The sequence below is a fragment of the Nestor notabilis genome, unplaced genomic scaffold (assembly GCF_000696875.1).
Source record: "Nestor notabilis isolate BGI_N333 unplaced genomic scaffold, ASM69687v1 scaffold6541, whole genome shotgun sequence".
In the NCBI taxonomy this organism is placed as follows: Eukaryota; Metazoa; Chordata; class Aves; order Psittaciformes; family Psittacidae; genus Nestor; species Nestor notabilis.
In genome coordinates, this window is record NW_009915049.1 from 4,056 (window position 1) to 17,196 (window position 13,141).

A 13,141-nucleotide genomic window follows, 5' to 3' on the forward strand; every position below is an offset into this window, starting at 1 on the left:
AACCCTCATGCTTATACTAATGAAAAGCATGTAGAAAATATTAAAGATATTTGTCACCTTTTCTTCTGCAAGGAAGAATGGAACTCTATTTTCTATAGCATGTCCTTGAAATTGAAAAATGACGACTAATGAGAAAACCTCCCAAAGCATGTATTGGAATGAAGCTGTGGATAAGGATTATTTGCTTCCTGTATTCACACTTTGTTTTCCCTAACCTGATTTCAACCAGGGGGTTTTATATATTTTAGTTTGATTTTATAGTCTGGATATTCTAGAATATTTTGTGCTAAAAATTAGATTTCTTAATATGCACTTGTGTACATCTTCTTGTTCAAAGAGTATATTCACATTTAACCTGGAATAGCAGGTGTGGTGATATAGAAAGCTTCTGCAATTATCACTTTTCACATATTAAACATGTACTCAAACCAGGAGAGATTCAAGATTTTTCCCTTGTGAAGACACAGAACAAGCAGTTATTCATACCTCGGCATAAGCTTCTCTGCTTAAACTGATCTCAGCAAAAACCCACATCAGACCTCCATGTCTAAACCTCAGGAAGGCTGAGTCTGATTTAATATTTTGTCTAATTGCTAATATTTCCAATATTTCCGATTTTTATATATCACCTTACTTCCCTTCTAGGTTACCAGAGGTAGGACAGCACAAAAATCATTCCATTATAGTAGAGCATCATGGCACATTGCATCTTAATTGCAATAAGAGAAAAAAAAGTCAATACTATCTTCACCCCATTCTGAGGCTAACATTTGTAATTCAGGCTCCCCGTGAGTTTCTACAAACTTAAAATTTATTTTTCATTTTTTCAACCTGAAAAGTGCCCAAAAAACATGTAGTAAACTGTAAAACCCAGGACAAATACAAACATGAGGGATCAAATTAAATGGCAAAACAGTATCAGTGATGGTGATGACTGATCAGCCACAATAGAATCATAGAATGGTTTGGGTTGGAAAGGACCTTAAGATCACCTAGTTCCAACCCCCCTGCCATGAGCAGGGACACCTCACACTAAACCATGTCGCCCAAGGCTCTGTCCAACCTTGCCTTGAACACCATCAGGGTTGGAGCATTTACAACTTCCTTGGGCAACCTATTCCAGTGCCTCACCACCCTCAGTGTAAAGAACTTCTTCCTTATATCTAACCTAAAGTTCCCCTGTTTAAGTTTAAACCCATTACCCCTTGTCCTACCACTAGAGTCTCTAATGAAGACAATGGTGGACATTACTAGAAACAAACACTGTTAGCTACATGCACGCTTAAATTTATAAGAATATAGCATATGTATACTGTAATACGTATATTCAAGTTTATTTATATAGCTACTGTCTGTGAAAAATGACTAGTAAAGAATCACTGCATTTGACACTGTTTCCGATACCATGTCCTCTGAACCTGTTACACATGGGTGCTTGCATAGTCTTTCACATTTTAGAATGTATTAGTTATAGATTGGCCCAAATAAAAACCTTTTAACCTGAACAATGGCTTGTCTTTTGAAAGTTGGTATCTTAACATACATTTTCAATTCCAGATCAATACGCATTGCAATGAGTCTTACAAAGCCAGATTGAGGGGAGTGGGGAAGACATACAGATGACAAAAATGCACACACTGAGCAAACACACAACTTCAAATCAGTTACAAACAGAATTTTAGTCTCCTGACTAGCAAGCACCCCATTCAGTGAACTGTCTTAACATTTTGCGCGGTCTGAAGTCACCATTTCTGTGGAGTATGTGGCCTCAGGTACTGAATTTTCTGAGGTATCTGTAATATTGACCATGAATGAGACAAAAGCTGTGGTACCGAAATCTTGAGGGTTACAGTGTGCTCAGAATATCAATAACGTATTGCAGGTGATGTACTTACCAACACCCAATACTGGAAACTATAATCTGACATTAATGTCTCCAACGGGAAAAACTCTTTATACCCAAGATGATTAGTCCACTGGGTGTCACTGTTGCAACATTAATGGGTAGCATTAACCTAATATCTTAAGTAATTTAAGTAGTAGATTCTTTTGTCACACTTTTCATAGGATAGCCTAACGTAAACCCTCACTTATTATAATGATATTTGCATTTCATTATTCTAGTAATTTTACCAAGTTTTACATATCTGGAATGCAATTTACTATTGGTCTGCCAAATAAAAATGACAGAAGAGACATTTGAGCAGGATATGCAAATAAGGGAATTCTAGGATTTCTGAGCATCACCAAACCTCTTTTTTCCCATAAGTTCCTTGTGAGTTATTTCTTATTGTTAATTTTTTTAGAGTATGCAGATTCTTTGGGGAAAAAAAAAGATAATAAATAGCTGTTACACAACGAAAGACAACAAGAAGTTAGGATAAATTTGATAGACATATTTTGTCCTTTGAAAATCGGATGAGGTGTGCAATGCTGAGGTCTGCAAAAAACATATTTTTGGATGGCATTTACAATTTCAAGTCTTACAAAAGCAAAATTTCTATAGCAGTGAAAAATCAAAAAATACCTGTTCAGAACAAACACTTATGGGCTCTCTCAGAACAATCCATATGACACTCTCAAGAAGAGGAGGAACAGTGAGAGAACCAAAGTAAGTCCAGTAGTCCAGGGACTTGGGAAGCAGACAGCTAGGATCGAAGTTTGTGAATAGTGCTCTTTTACCCTGGAAAGAAAACAAAATAGCTCATTGTGATTCTAGATTAAACATATGAGATCTGGGCTTGTTCAGCCTAGAGAAGAGAAGGTTCCAGGAGATCTTAGAGCAGCTTCCAGTACAGAAAAGGGCCATCAAGAAAGGTGGAGAGGAGCTTTATACAAGGGCATGTAGGGACAGGACAAGGCAGAATGGTTATAATCTGGAAGAGGGTAGATTTAGATTAGATATTAGGGATAAATTCTTTACTATGAGGGTGGTGAAGCACTGGAACGAGTTGGCCAGAGAAGCTGTGTCTGCCCCATCCCTGGCAGTGTTCAAGGCCAGGTTGGATGGGGGTTTGAGCAACCTGGTCTAGTGGAAGGTATCCCTGCCCGTGGCAGGGGGTTGGAACTAGATGATCTTTAAGGTCCCTTACAACTCAAAGCATTCAGTGATCCTATAACATTCGGAAAATTATTTTTTATAAAAAGGTTAAAAAAAAAAAAAAGAAAATAAATGAGGGCAATATTATTTAAAAGCAAGAGGCCAAGATAAATCATAAAAGAGGTAGAGCTTGTTCCATTGTCCGGCAGGCTGGCAGCATCCTGGATAATCATGGCAGGTAAGCCTTGTGATGAGGTCTTACCTCTGCTGTAGTTTTGCTGCTGCTATTCTTGATGCCAGCAGGACACCATCAAAGGTGTCATGTTAGCATAGACTTCCCTTAGTTACAAATAAGATGGAAGTTGAAGGGATAGGTGAGAAGATGTTAGACTTTCAATGTGGTCTTTATGGGGCTGGCAGAGTAATCCCACAGGTTTCTGCCACCTGCTCCCCTCCCCATTCTTTTTGTCCAGGACCACAGGCTACTAGTTCTTCCTCCTCCTGCAGCTACCAGGCCAGAAATGCCTGTACGAAACATGATGTCATGAGTCTGCCTGATTTCTCTCACACGAACAATAGATTATTTCTCACTCTATACCTCAGCAGAACAAGGGAGGAAACCTTTCCCTCACGCTTTTCGTTATTTTCCATAAAGTATGTTCTTCCCCTCTTAATAGTCATAGCAACAGATTTGTCAGAGACTAGGTTCTGTGAGGAATTAGCCTTTTCCTCCATCTCTTACCTTATAAAAATTATTCTTTGCTCAGTTTTCAACTTCACCTAAACTTAGTTTTTAACTTCACCTAATTCTGTCCCAAATCAGAATTAGATATGGATAGTTATGAAATTAGAGACTAAGGAACATGAAGGTGAAGGCAGTAGCAGCCAGGCTACCGAAAAAACCCACCCCAAAACAACAAAAGCAACCACCAATATTAGTATTCTTTTAGAAGCATTTGTTCACCTTGATTCTGATGGTGTCCAAGCGGTCAGTAATCTTCTTCAGCTGAGGGTTGCATTCACCAATCTGTTAAGACCAGACAAAAAAAAAATACTTGAGCTCCAGAGAAAAATAGCAAAAAATAAATAATCAAAAAGCAAATGCAGAATGAAAATGGTTTATATAACTTAAATTACTGTGAGATTTGATGGATTTTGTGAATACAAGTCTGTGACTAGCTGGTCCTTAGAAAAAGTAGTGGTTGTAAAGAAGATCCGCTCCCTCACTGACAATATTTATTCTGGCTACTCATAGTAATTTTTTCAGCTACAGAGAACTACAAACTTTATACTGCAGGAGAACAAAAGTAATTTTTTAAAATGTTTTATATGCAAGATATTAAAAGTGTCAGGCTTACATCTGAAATTTAAATTGCTAAAACAGTGAAAACATCGTCCTTATGTATGCCAAGCAGAATTTATGTGCTCAGAAATCCAGTGAAACTGTCCTTGAATCACTGTAATGTAAGCTGGAAAGACAGAATTACTGGAGCAGTTTTTTGCAACTGCTACATGTAATGGCTCCCTGACTGTGCCAGGGCCAGCACAAGCACCAGCTGTGCCCAGGAAGCTGTCGCAGCCAGGCAGCAACCACAGGTTTGACCAAAGCCCCATCCTTTGTCACAGATTGTTTGAATTCTCTATCTGCTTCTTCACACAGCAGTCAATTAAGGTCTTGCAAGAGTTTAATTTCATCTTAGAACAGGTACAGAAGGCAAGGAGGTATATGGCAATTATAAGGAAATTCTCGAGTTTCTGGGTTTTGGGGTTTTCTTATTGTTTTTCAGAAGAAACTACCAGCTCAGAAACAAACTATTAGAGAAGCATTTGCATCAAAACACATTGCTCTCTTAAAGAAACCTGTTAGTCAAGGTCCATATGGGGGCAGCTGAATTAAGTTCCACTAGGCAAACTGAAGGCTCACTGTCTTGAAAATCTATTAGTTTGATATTTTTAATCTTCAAGGAAGCATAGTTTTCTATATTGGCAAGGAAAGAGTATGAAGGAAACAGTATAATTTAACGCCCATATAAAATAAATAAATATCTCTTTAACAATAATCATACCAACCATCACCCTTATCCTTTTGGGCTTATGATGCAGCTTTATTAGGAGGGCTCAGGCATTCTCTTCTTACCTTCAGAAATACTGCCATGACTGCTAATCCATCTGACTGACGAGCTGCCTCAACAAAACTGGAATACTTCTCTGAGTTCCAATGGACCACATGAAGCTGAAAAGCAAAAGACACAGACAGCATCAACTTCCCGCTGAACTAAAATAGTCACAAATTAATACTGCAATTTTACTGGTTTTGATACTCTAGTTTGCTCTCTTGTATTCCGAGCCATTTGGTTTTCTAATTTCAAATATTTCATGAATTTGTAAGTATGTAGTTCGCACAAATGGCTAAAGCATTTCCACTGGCTGGGATTATTCAAAATTAAGCAGCAATCAGAACACCACAGTGCCTGGCAAACTGCTGTTGGGCCCCCAGATTTTGAGCAGAGAGGCTAAGACAAGATGTCCTATGGTTATATAACTAAAGCTTTTAAATCCATTTTTAGTATAGATGGTTTTAAAAGGTAATTGTAAATCATGAGGATGTCAATTATTTTGCTCCTCTTTTTCTTTTAATCAAGCTTTCAGCAACATTAATCAGCCACATAAATGGCTAGAAAAAAGCCAGAGGAACACACATTAAACTTGAACTGATGCCTTTTCCGAAGTTTAGTTTAAGCTGAACACTGAAATTTCTCTTTTGATACTTCCCAAATGTCACCTATGACTACCAGTAGTTTGGCACTTACAAGAAGCTTGATTATCTCAGGTTTGAGCATTTGCATTTCCAACATGAATTATTCTGGAACTGCTCAGTGGTAGTTGCTTAAGCAGCTTAAACATACCACCTAGCCAGGTGGGGAGAGGAAAAGCCTGTGATGTCTACCCCTGTACCATAGTCCCTCCTGCTAAGCCAGGTTTCCTAAATCCTGGCCATGCTCCACGGTTCCAGGAGCTCCTGGTTCCCAGGAAGCGCCAGGATGTTCCAGCCTTGAGAAACGGTCCAGCTGCCAAACTGGAGAGAGCACAAACACTCACACAGCACTTATGACAATGTACTTCACAAACATTAATTACTCTTACAGATCCTCAGTGGATTAGTAGATCTTATTACACACAGTTTTTAGATAAAGAAAGAGAGGCTTAGAAGCAGAACACGGCATTGGCTTTCCCAGACTTTAAACTCTACTCTTCAGGAGTGCTGAAAAGCAACTCCACTGAGAGACCTAAACTGGGATGAAAACCTTGAATTAAAAAAAAAGGCTTCTTTTTGGAATATAGCACCTCAAGTCCTCTAAAGTAAGAGCAATTTAGGAAAGCTAGAACTTACTTTAAAGGTTTTCTATGGGAAGCAACATAGCTGTGTGGTTGAAATAGAGATCTAGGAGTGTGAAGATTTTGACTCTAATCTCAGCCCTTGCCTAACCTCTGAGAGTTTCAATTCTCCGTATCTGTAAAATGGAGCTCTTAAATGGTATTATGTTCGTTAAGCTCTAAAGTGCTGAAACATTACTTCCAGCAAGTAAGGAATCCCACTGAAACCAATAATAATACATGTATGCTTACGATGAAACACATGTTGGCACACAACTTCAGAGATCCTTGAAGGAAGGTTGCTAAGAATATTATAATTAAACCAGGAAGAGAACATAGTTGACTAAACCATTCTCAGGTGCACTAGTACCCTGGAGCTCACAATGCCTGTACCACTCACTATTATAAGTTCACAAAAGCTACATTGAACAACATTTACACAATTACATTTTTGCATACACAAAAAGGAAACAGATACTCTCAGTTGGAATTTACTTTTATTGTGGATTTAAAGAAAAAAAAAACCCAACAAATAACAAAAAGGAAAATTCCCACAACTAAATAAAGCCCACCCCCACCCCCTCATAGCTTTGTAAAAAAACCCCAAACCAATCCCCCTAAAAACCAATACCCCCAAATAAACAGAGCTGTGAAACACTTTTGGGTACAGCCCCATTCTCAATGGCTTGCGACTTCTTTTTAAGGAATATATTCCGTCTTACCACCGCTCTGTCATTGCAGCTTGTGAAGAGACCTTGATCAGACCATACGTTGTCACAAAGAATGGAGCCATGGATCCCTTCTGCTTCCTAGTAGGCTTAGAGGGCTGAACCTTGCAGTCTTCTTTACCTGTACACTAATTCTTCCTTTGACTTGGTTGATGCTTTTTCTTGAAATCTTGCACAACTTTTTTATGAAGGTGAGCACTGAAACCATCTTCATGTCTCCTTCTGAGGTATTTTCTTTTGTGTGAACAGTGCTCAGAAGGCTTGATCTTAATTCTTATCCCAAAGCCAAAGTGACATCTAGAGAGCTTCTTGTGGAGGGTTACCCAACCAACAGGTAACAGAAAGGTTTTTAGACTGGCTAGAAATTCAGATATTTTCTCCTTCCATTTGGTTTCTTAGATGGGAAACACATATACATTTTCTCAGCTAGAAATTTGGTTTTGGTACTTAATGGTTTTAAAGCACCTCTATTAATTCTTTATATTCCATCTCACCTGGTTCCTGTGGAAAACATAAGCCTTTAAACACTGCAAAAGTCACTTTTCCCCATTAGAAACTGACTTTTTTTCTGATCACTGTCTCCTACTGTATTTCCAGTAAAATCTCATCACACCACTGTGCATACATTTTTTTTCTTCTTTAATATTATGTAGTTTATTTTTCCATTACCATGTATTTTTACACTTTTTACTTCTTTTTAACCCCAGAAAACTCTTCCACTGTCTAAACTACATGTTGTTAAAAATCTCAGTCTCATAAAAACACTCCATGTTTTGCAAAGAGAAATTGGATACAGGATACTTTTTACTATAGATTACTCGAGCCCACCAAAGGAGACAGAGCAGGAGTGAACTCTGTGCCATTTCTCACTGTGGCACACTGCCTCCACTGAAATACAGTACCTCCACAGGCAGCTGACACCCCACAGAAACTAATGTGTGCTTCTCAAAGTCATAACCACCACATTGCTAAATGCATAACAAAATGCAACACTTCAAAGTCTTGCATAAACTTTACACTGCACAGGCCCCAAATCAAATAATTCTGTGGTTTGTAATGGAAGCTTTGAAAAGATTCTCCAAGGAAGAGACAGTGAAAGACAAAGTTTAAAATAACTCTTGAACATTAAATCTTGCTCTTATCAAGCTCTTGTCTTCTGTACTCCTTTTTTAATCCTCTCCAAAGCTTTCAGATAGGTTCTCCTTTGAGAAAGGACCAAACATGCAACACTTCAGGAAGACCTCTTGTCTTTCAATAAAATGGGGGGAGAACGAAAAGCAGGAAGAGGAAGGGCAACATTATTCTTACAACAGAAAACTAGTCACAAACTTAGAGGTACAGATGATGCCATGTAACGCCTTACCTCTGCCGCATACTTCATCCCATCCACTGTGTGCTCAGAGCCGGCTTCATCATTGGATCCCCAATGGAAGTGAATCTGGCGCAGCCTGTAGGTCCCGCTGAGTGGTCCCCCGGTCAGCACTGGAAACCCAAGCAGAGGAAGAGGCTTCATTGCAGGAATGTGAGCCGCTACCCACATCCTTCACACCAGACTTCAATCTTCGGACAGCCCCCTATTCCTTCTCAGATGGCTTCCCATTCCTTTGAAGTACTAAAGAAGCCCTCACTTGTCCAGGATATGACTTTCAAAAGTGCTTTTATGTGTAGAAGATTAGTGGATTATGGTCCACTAAAGGGAATATTTTTGTCACTAGGTTTGTTTTACCACGGGTTGGATATTTCTCAGAAGATGAAAAAATATGTCTAGTCTATAAGTGGTTTCCTCTCTTGAATGTACTTAAATGAATCACTGAGAAATTAAGCTTAAAATACAGGTTTTATGAATAAAGGGGAGGATCAGAAAAATATAACGTGAACATAATTTCTTCTCCTCTTTGAAATTTTGGAGGAAAGTAAAAAATTTTCAAGGCTCTTTCCTTCATTTTCAACTAGATCCAGTTATGTCAGATTTAAGTCGGAGAAAAAGGAGCATCTATTAACATACATAAAATGAAGCCTACACTACCTATGCATTGTACAACTGCAATATTAGACATTTAATTAGCCATGGCTGGAAGGAATGGCCTATGAGTAGCAGCTAAGGACTTTGGGCTTGTCTAGTTTGGAGAAAAGGAGGCCGAGGAGTAACCTCATTGATCTCTACAGCTCCCTGAGAAGCAGAAGTAGAGAGGGAGGTGCTGATCTCTTCTCCCTGACATCTAATGTTGGGACACATGAGAATGGTTCAAAGTTGTGACAGGGGAGGTTTAGATGGGACATTAGGCAGCTTTTCTTTACCAAGAAGGCTGATCAAACACTAGAACAGGCTTCCTAAATAGGTAGTTGATTCCCCAAGCGTGTTAGTGTTTAAGAGGCATTTGGACAATGCCCTTAACAACATACTTTAACATGGTCAGCCCTGAACTGGTCATGCAGTTGGACTCGACGATTGTTGTAGGTCCCTTCCAACAGAAATATTCTATTCTATTCTACCTAACAGGCATATCGGTGGGCTTTGCACTGGTTTGCTTTTGGAAGTGCTCGTCTTTGCCAGTCACAGTTGGAACCAAACCATCTCTGCACAGAGGCTTGAACATAAATCACATGCAGAAAAATTCCTTATTCACTGCAAATCAAATAAAATCACCCCACTCTCCTGGCTCCACATGTCCTCTAAGGGTTTGGGAACTATTCTCATTATAGAGATCTTAAGGGAAAAGGATGGGAGCTTTAACCAGATGGTTTTTAAATTAAGAGCAATGGGGAGGACAATAGTAACTTTTCCTCTCTTCTAAAAACCTAAACTTTGTTGTGTCTCTGCTAACACAAATAGCCTGGGTAATGAAAAGGAACTGGAACTGTTTTATCTGTGGGGAAAAGTGTTTGACCTCCTTAAAACTTCAACTCAGAACCATGCTTTTATAGAGCCTATAAACACAGTGAACAAAGGAGATGGGGAAGTGGCACTCCTAAAACAAATTCCTTCTTTTAAGGACTGAAAACTTGGAGGCAAATGATCCCAGAAATGTGTAAAGATCAGTGTTCTAATTGGTTGAGGGAAAACAATTCTGTAGTAATTCATCAGCATTCAATGAAATACTGCTGAAAAAGGTGGAAAATGGCCTGACGATGTATTTGTGCTTCCTCACACAGTGATGGTAAAACCCTTCCATGCCAACAGTTAAAGAAGAGGTTAGTCAGAAGCTATTTAAGGCAAATATCAATATTTCAAAGTTTGAAAAGGGATGGAAGAAGAGGTCTTTGAGATATCAACAGACCAATATCAGAGAATGGACATAATGTGGTACCAAAGAGGATAAAAAAAAATTATACAGTTACAGACTTTGACAGCCCAGTTTCAGTGCTGGCCAAGATGAAGAAATAGTTCATATGGAAGCCAGTTAATGATGCATTAAAAGATGCTAACGTATTTAGCATGAAAAATTGTACCAATTAATTTGATTTTTGTTTTTCATTAAACCAACATATGTCAGGAGTTCTTACTTCACAGGGGTGCCCCAGAGGCCAAATTTGGCCCTAGGGAATTCAGTATTTTTTGATCAATGACCTGAAAGAAAACAAAAACATTACTGATAAAGTTTGTCAGTGACAAATATTAGGGAAAATAGTGAATAACTCAGTTTATGAATACAGAAGGATCTGAATTCTTTGGTAAGTAAGGCATGACAATGGCCAAAAGGTAAAGCCATTTAAGTGGATTGAACAATCTAGTCCATACATAGAAGACACAGTCTCCTGAAGGAGACTAGGGATTACATTTGCTAATTATCTGATCAACATCTGTCAGTGCTTTGCCATGACACGAACTATATCCATGGAGGTATGGCCTGAGGAAACCAGTAAGAAGAGGACCACATTACCACTGCTTTGATACCAGTGTAAGCCTAGAGGAATATGGTGTTAAAGCCCTGTCTCTTCAAAGATGGAGTTAGAAGGTGGAAGAGGTTCTCAGTGTATTCATATTCATATTTGTTACTTTATATTAAAAAAAACAAAAGTAGTTTAAAGGCTGAGTTGATCTCACACCAGAAATAAAGCGTGATTTGCTTTAATTGTGAGGGTAATTAACAATTATAACAACTTACCAAAGGCTGTGGTAGGTTCGTCATCGCTGGGAATTTTGAAATCAAGATTGTATGTTTTTCTAAGAGATGTGCTTTAGTTCACCCACGCCTACTAGGCTTGAAGCAGAGATTAATTCTGGGAAGTCCCGTGGCATCTGACACACACGAGGTCAGACCAGATCACTGATGGTCAGCTGATGGCTTTCAGGCAACATCCAGTGTTGCTTGTATCAATAACGAATTTAAGAATTAAACTAAGACTGTCCAGGAAAGCAAAGTATGATGGTGTCTCCATCTAGGTCTCTCCCTGTTGCCACTACAAGCTAATAGGTCCTCAGACTAATGGACAAGGTGATCACAAATTAGTCCTCTTCTGGCACTGACCCCTGTGAAAGCATCACATGGGCTCGGATCCTCAGCTAAGCCTCACACAACCACAAGAGGATTCTACTGCTTGAAGAATCGGCACTCCTACAGTTTCAAGGGGAGCTGGCCTAACTTGCTTACTGTCCAAGAGAAGGCTTTAAAGATGAATGCACTAACTGGTTTCAAAGACTATGCTAAAACAGAGAACTTCTAAATAAGAATTATTCCTTGCAGAAAGGGAAGCTACATGATCCTAGAAAATACTGTTACAATAAAACTTTTCAGAGAAGAAAGGGGATCACTCGGAATCTATTTCCTTTGTTCTGTGTTAATTAGCTCTTTCCTGACACAAAAAGTCCAGGTATGGATTGTAAAAATGGAAAAAAATACATAACCAAACTTGCAGCTAAAGTCAGATAAGAGACATGAGCGATTCGGTTGGAATGAACCTGTAATGAGACACAAAGGATTCATCTGCAGTGAGAGAGAGCAGCATTTGAAAAATTGCACACAACACTGTTCAAACAGGGGGCTGGCACTATCTAGCTGGTTGGGGTGGATTAAACCATCCCTATAAAAAGGGAATCCTATCACTTTCTGAAAAATACAACCTCGAACTCATGTCCAAATATGTTCCCACATTGTATCATGCTGAAAGACAGGGGAAAAAAAGGAACCTCTCATCTGGAAGAGCAGTGCCTTACTGTTTATGAGGAGCTTATATTCAGCTGTGACACATGCCCAGGCTGTATGTGTTCTATTCAGGAAACAGTGAAAGAAGACACAGTGCAACAGGAAAGGAACTAACCTGATTTGTTGACGCTGTCATCAAACTCGACACTGGTGGAGTGCCCATTGTTAAGGATGATTTTAGCAGAAGCCGGATCATAATTGGGATTTAGAGGACGGAGAGAGGGATCATACTTGGTTTCCTCAGTTTTGATGTCGATGGGTGACTGACGGTCTCCATTGGCAACAGGAAAAACCTCCTTCCAGTGGGCAGGCCCTGCAATGCATTGGAGGAGAAGTCTAAATTGATGGCAGTGCCCTTATTCATATGAAAGAAAACTCGATTTGAATTGTTCTTGTTTGCATCTCTTACATCCAAAAAGGGTAGATCAGAAAAACACAGATCAAAACATTCAGCTGTTTTTGCTGCACCACATTGCGACAGCAGCTCTCAGGACCCCTCTACCTTACATGGCGTATCTAACTACATTTGGCCTTTGAACAAGGCCACATGTGGTAGGTATATACTTAATTATTCACAGTTGACTCAACTATGCACAAAATATATACAACAAATGCTCATTCAGACCAAGCATCCTGTATTCAATAGGCACTATGCCCTAATAAATTTTTGACATGCCATTTTTGCCTAGTATCATGTCTCATGATGTCTTTAAGGATTACCTCTTACCTATCCAAAATCCCTGCATTAAAGGTTTTTTATACCTTAGTCATTGGATGCAAAAGACCTGAGAACACATCTTCTATAGTCTGTGCTGACTGGGATGGGGAGACGTTGAAAAAGATAAAAAGGCCAA

General features: G+C 39.1%; 1 protein-coding gene across 1 annotated transcript in view; it reads right to left on the minus strand.

Moving 5' to 3' along the window:
- Positions 1-12,553, minus strand: part of LOC104413042 (carbonic anhydrase 13-like) — a 12,822-nt gene extending 269 nt beyond the window's left edge. The window contains exons 1-6 of the mRNA XM_010023932.1: positions 12,403-12,553; positions 8,507-8,625; positions 7,638-7,644; positions 5,178-5,273; positions 4,005-4,067; positions 2,528-2,683 (exon numbers count right to left, since the gene is read on the minus strand). Of these exons, the coding sequence (XP_010022234.1) occupies positions 2,528-2,683; positions 4,005-4,067; positions 5,178-5,273; positions 7,638-7,644; positions 8,507-8,517 (333 nt within the window). The 5' untranslated portion in view covers positions 8,518-8,625; positions 12,403-12,553. The remainder of the gene's footprint in view (positions 1-2,527; positions 2,684-4,004; positions 4,068-5,177; positions 5,274-7,637; positions 7,645-8,506; positions 8,626-12,402) is intronic.
- Between the last annotated feature and the right edge of the window lie 588 nt (positions 12,554-13,141).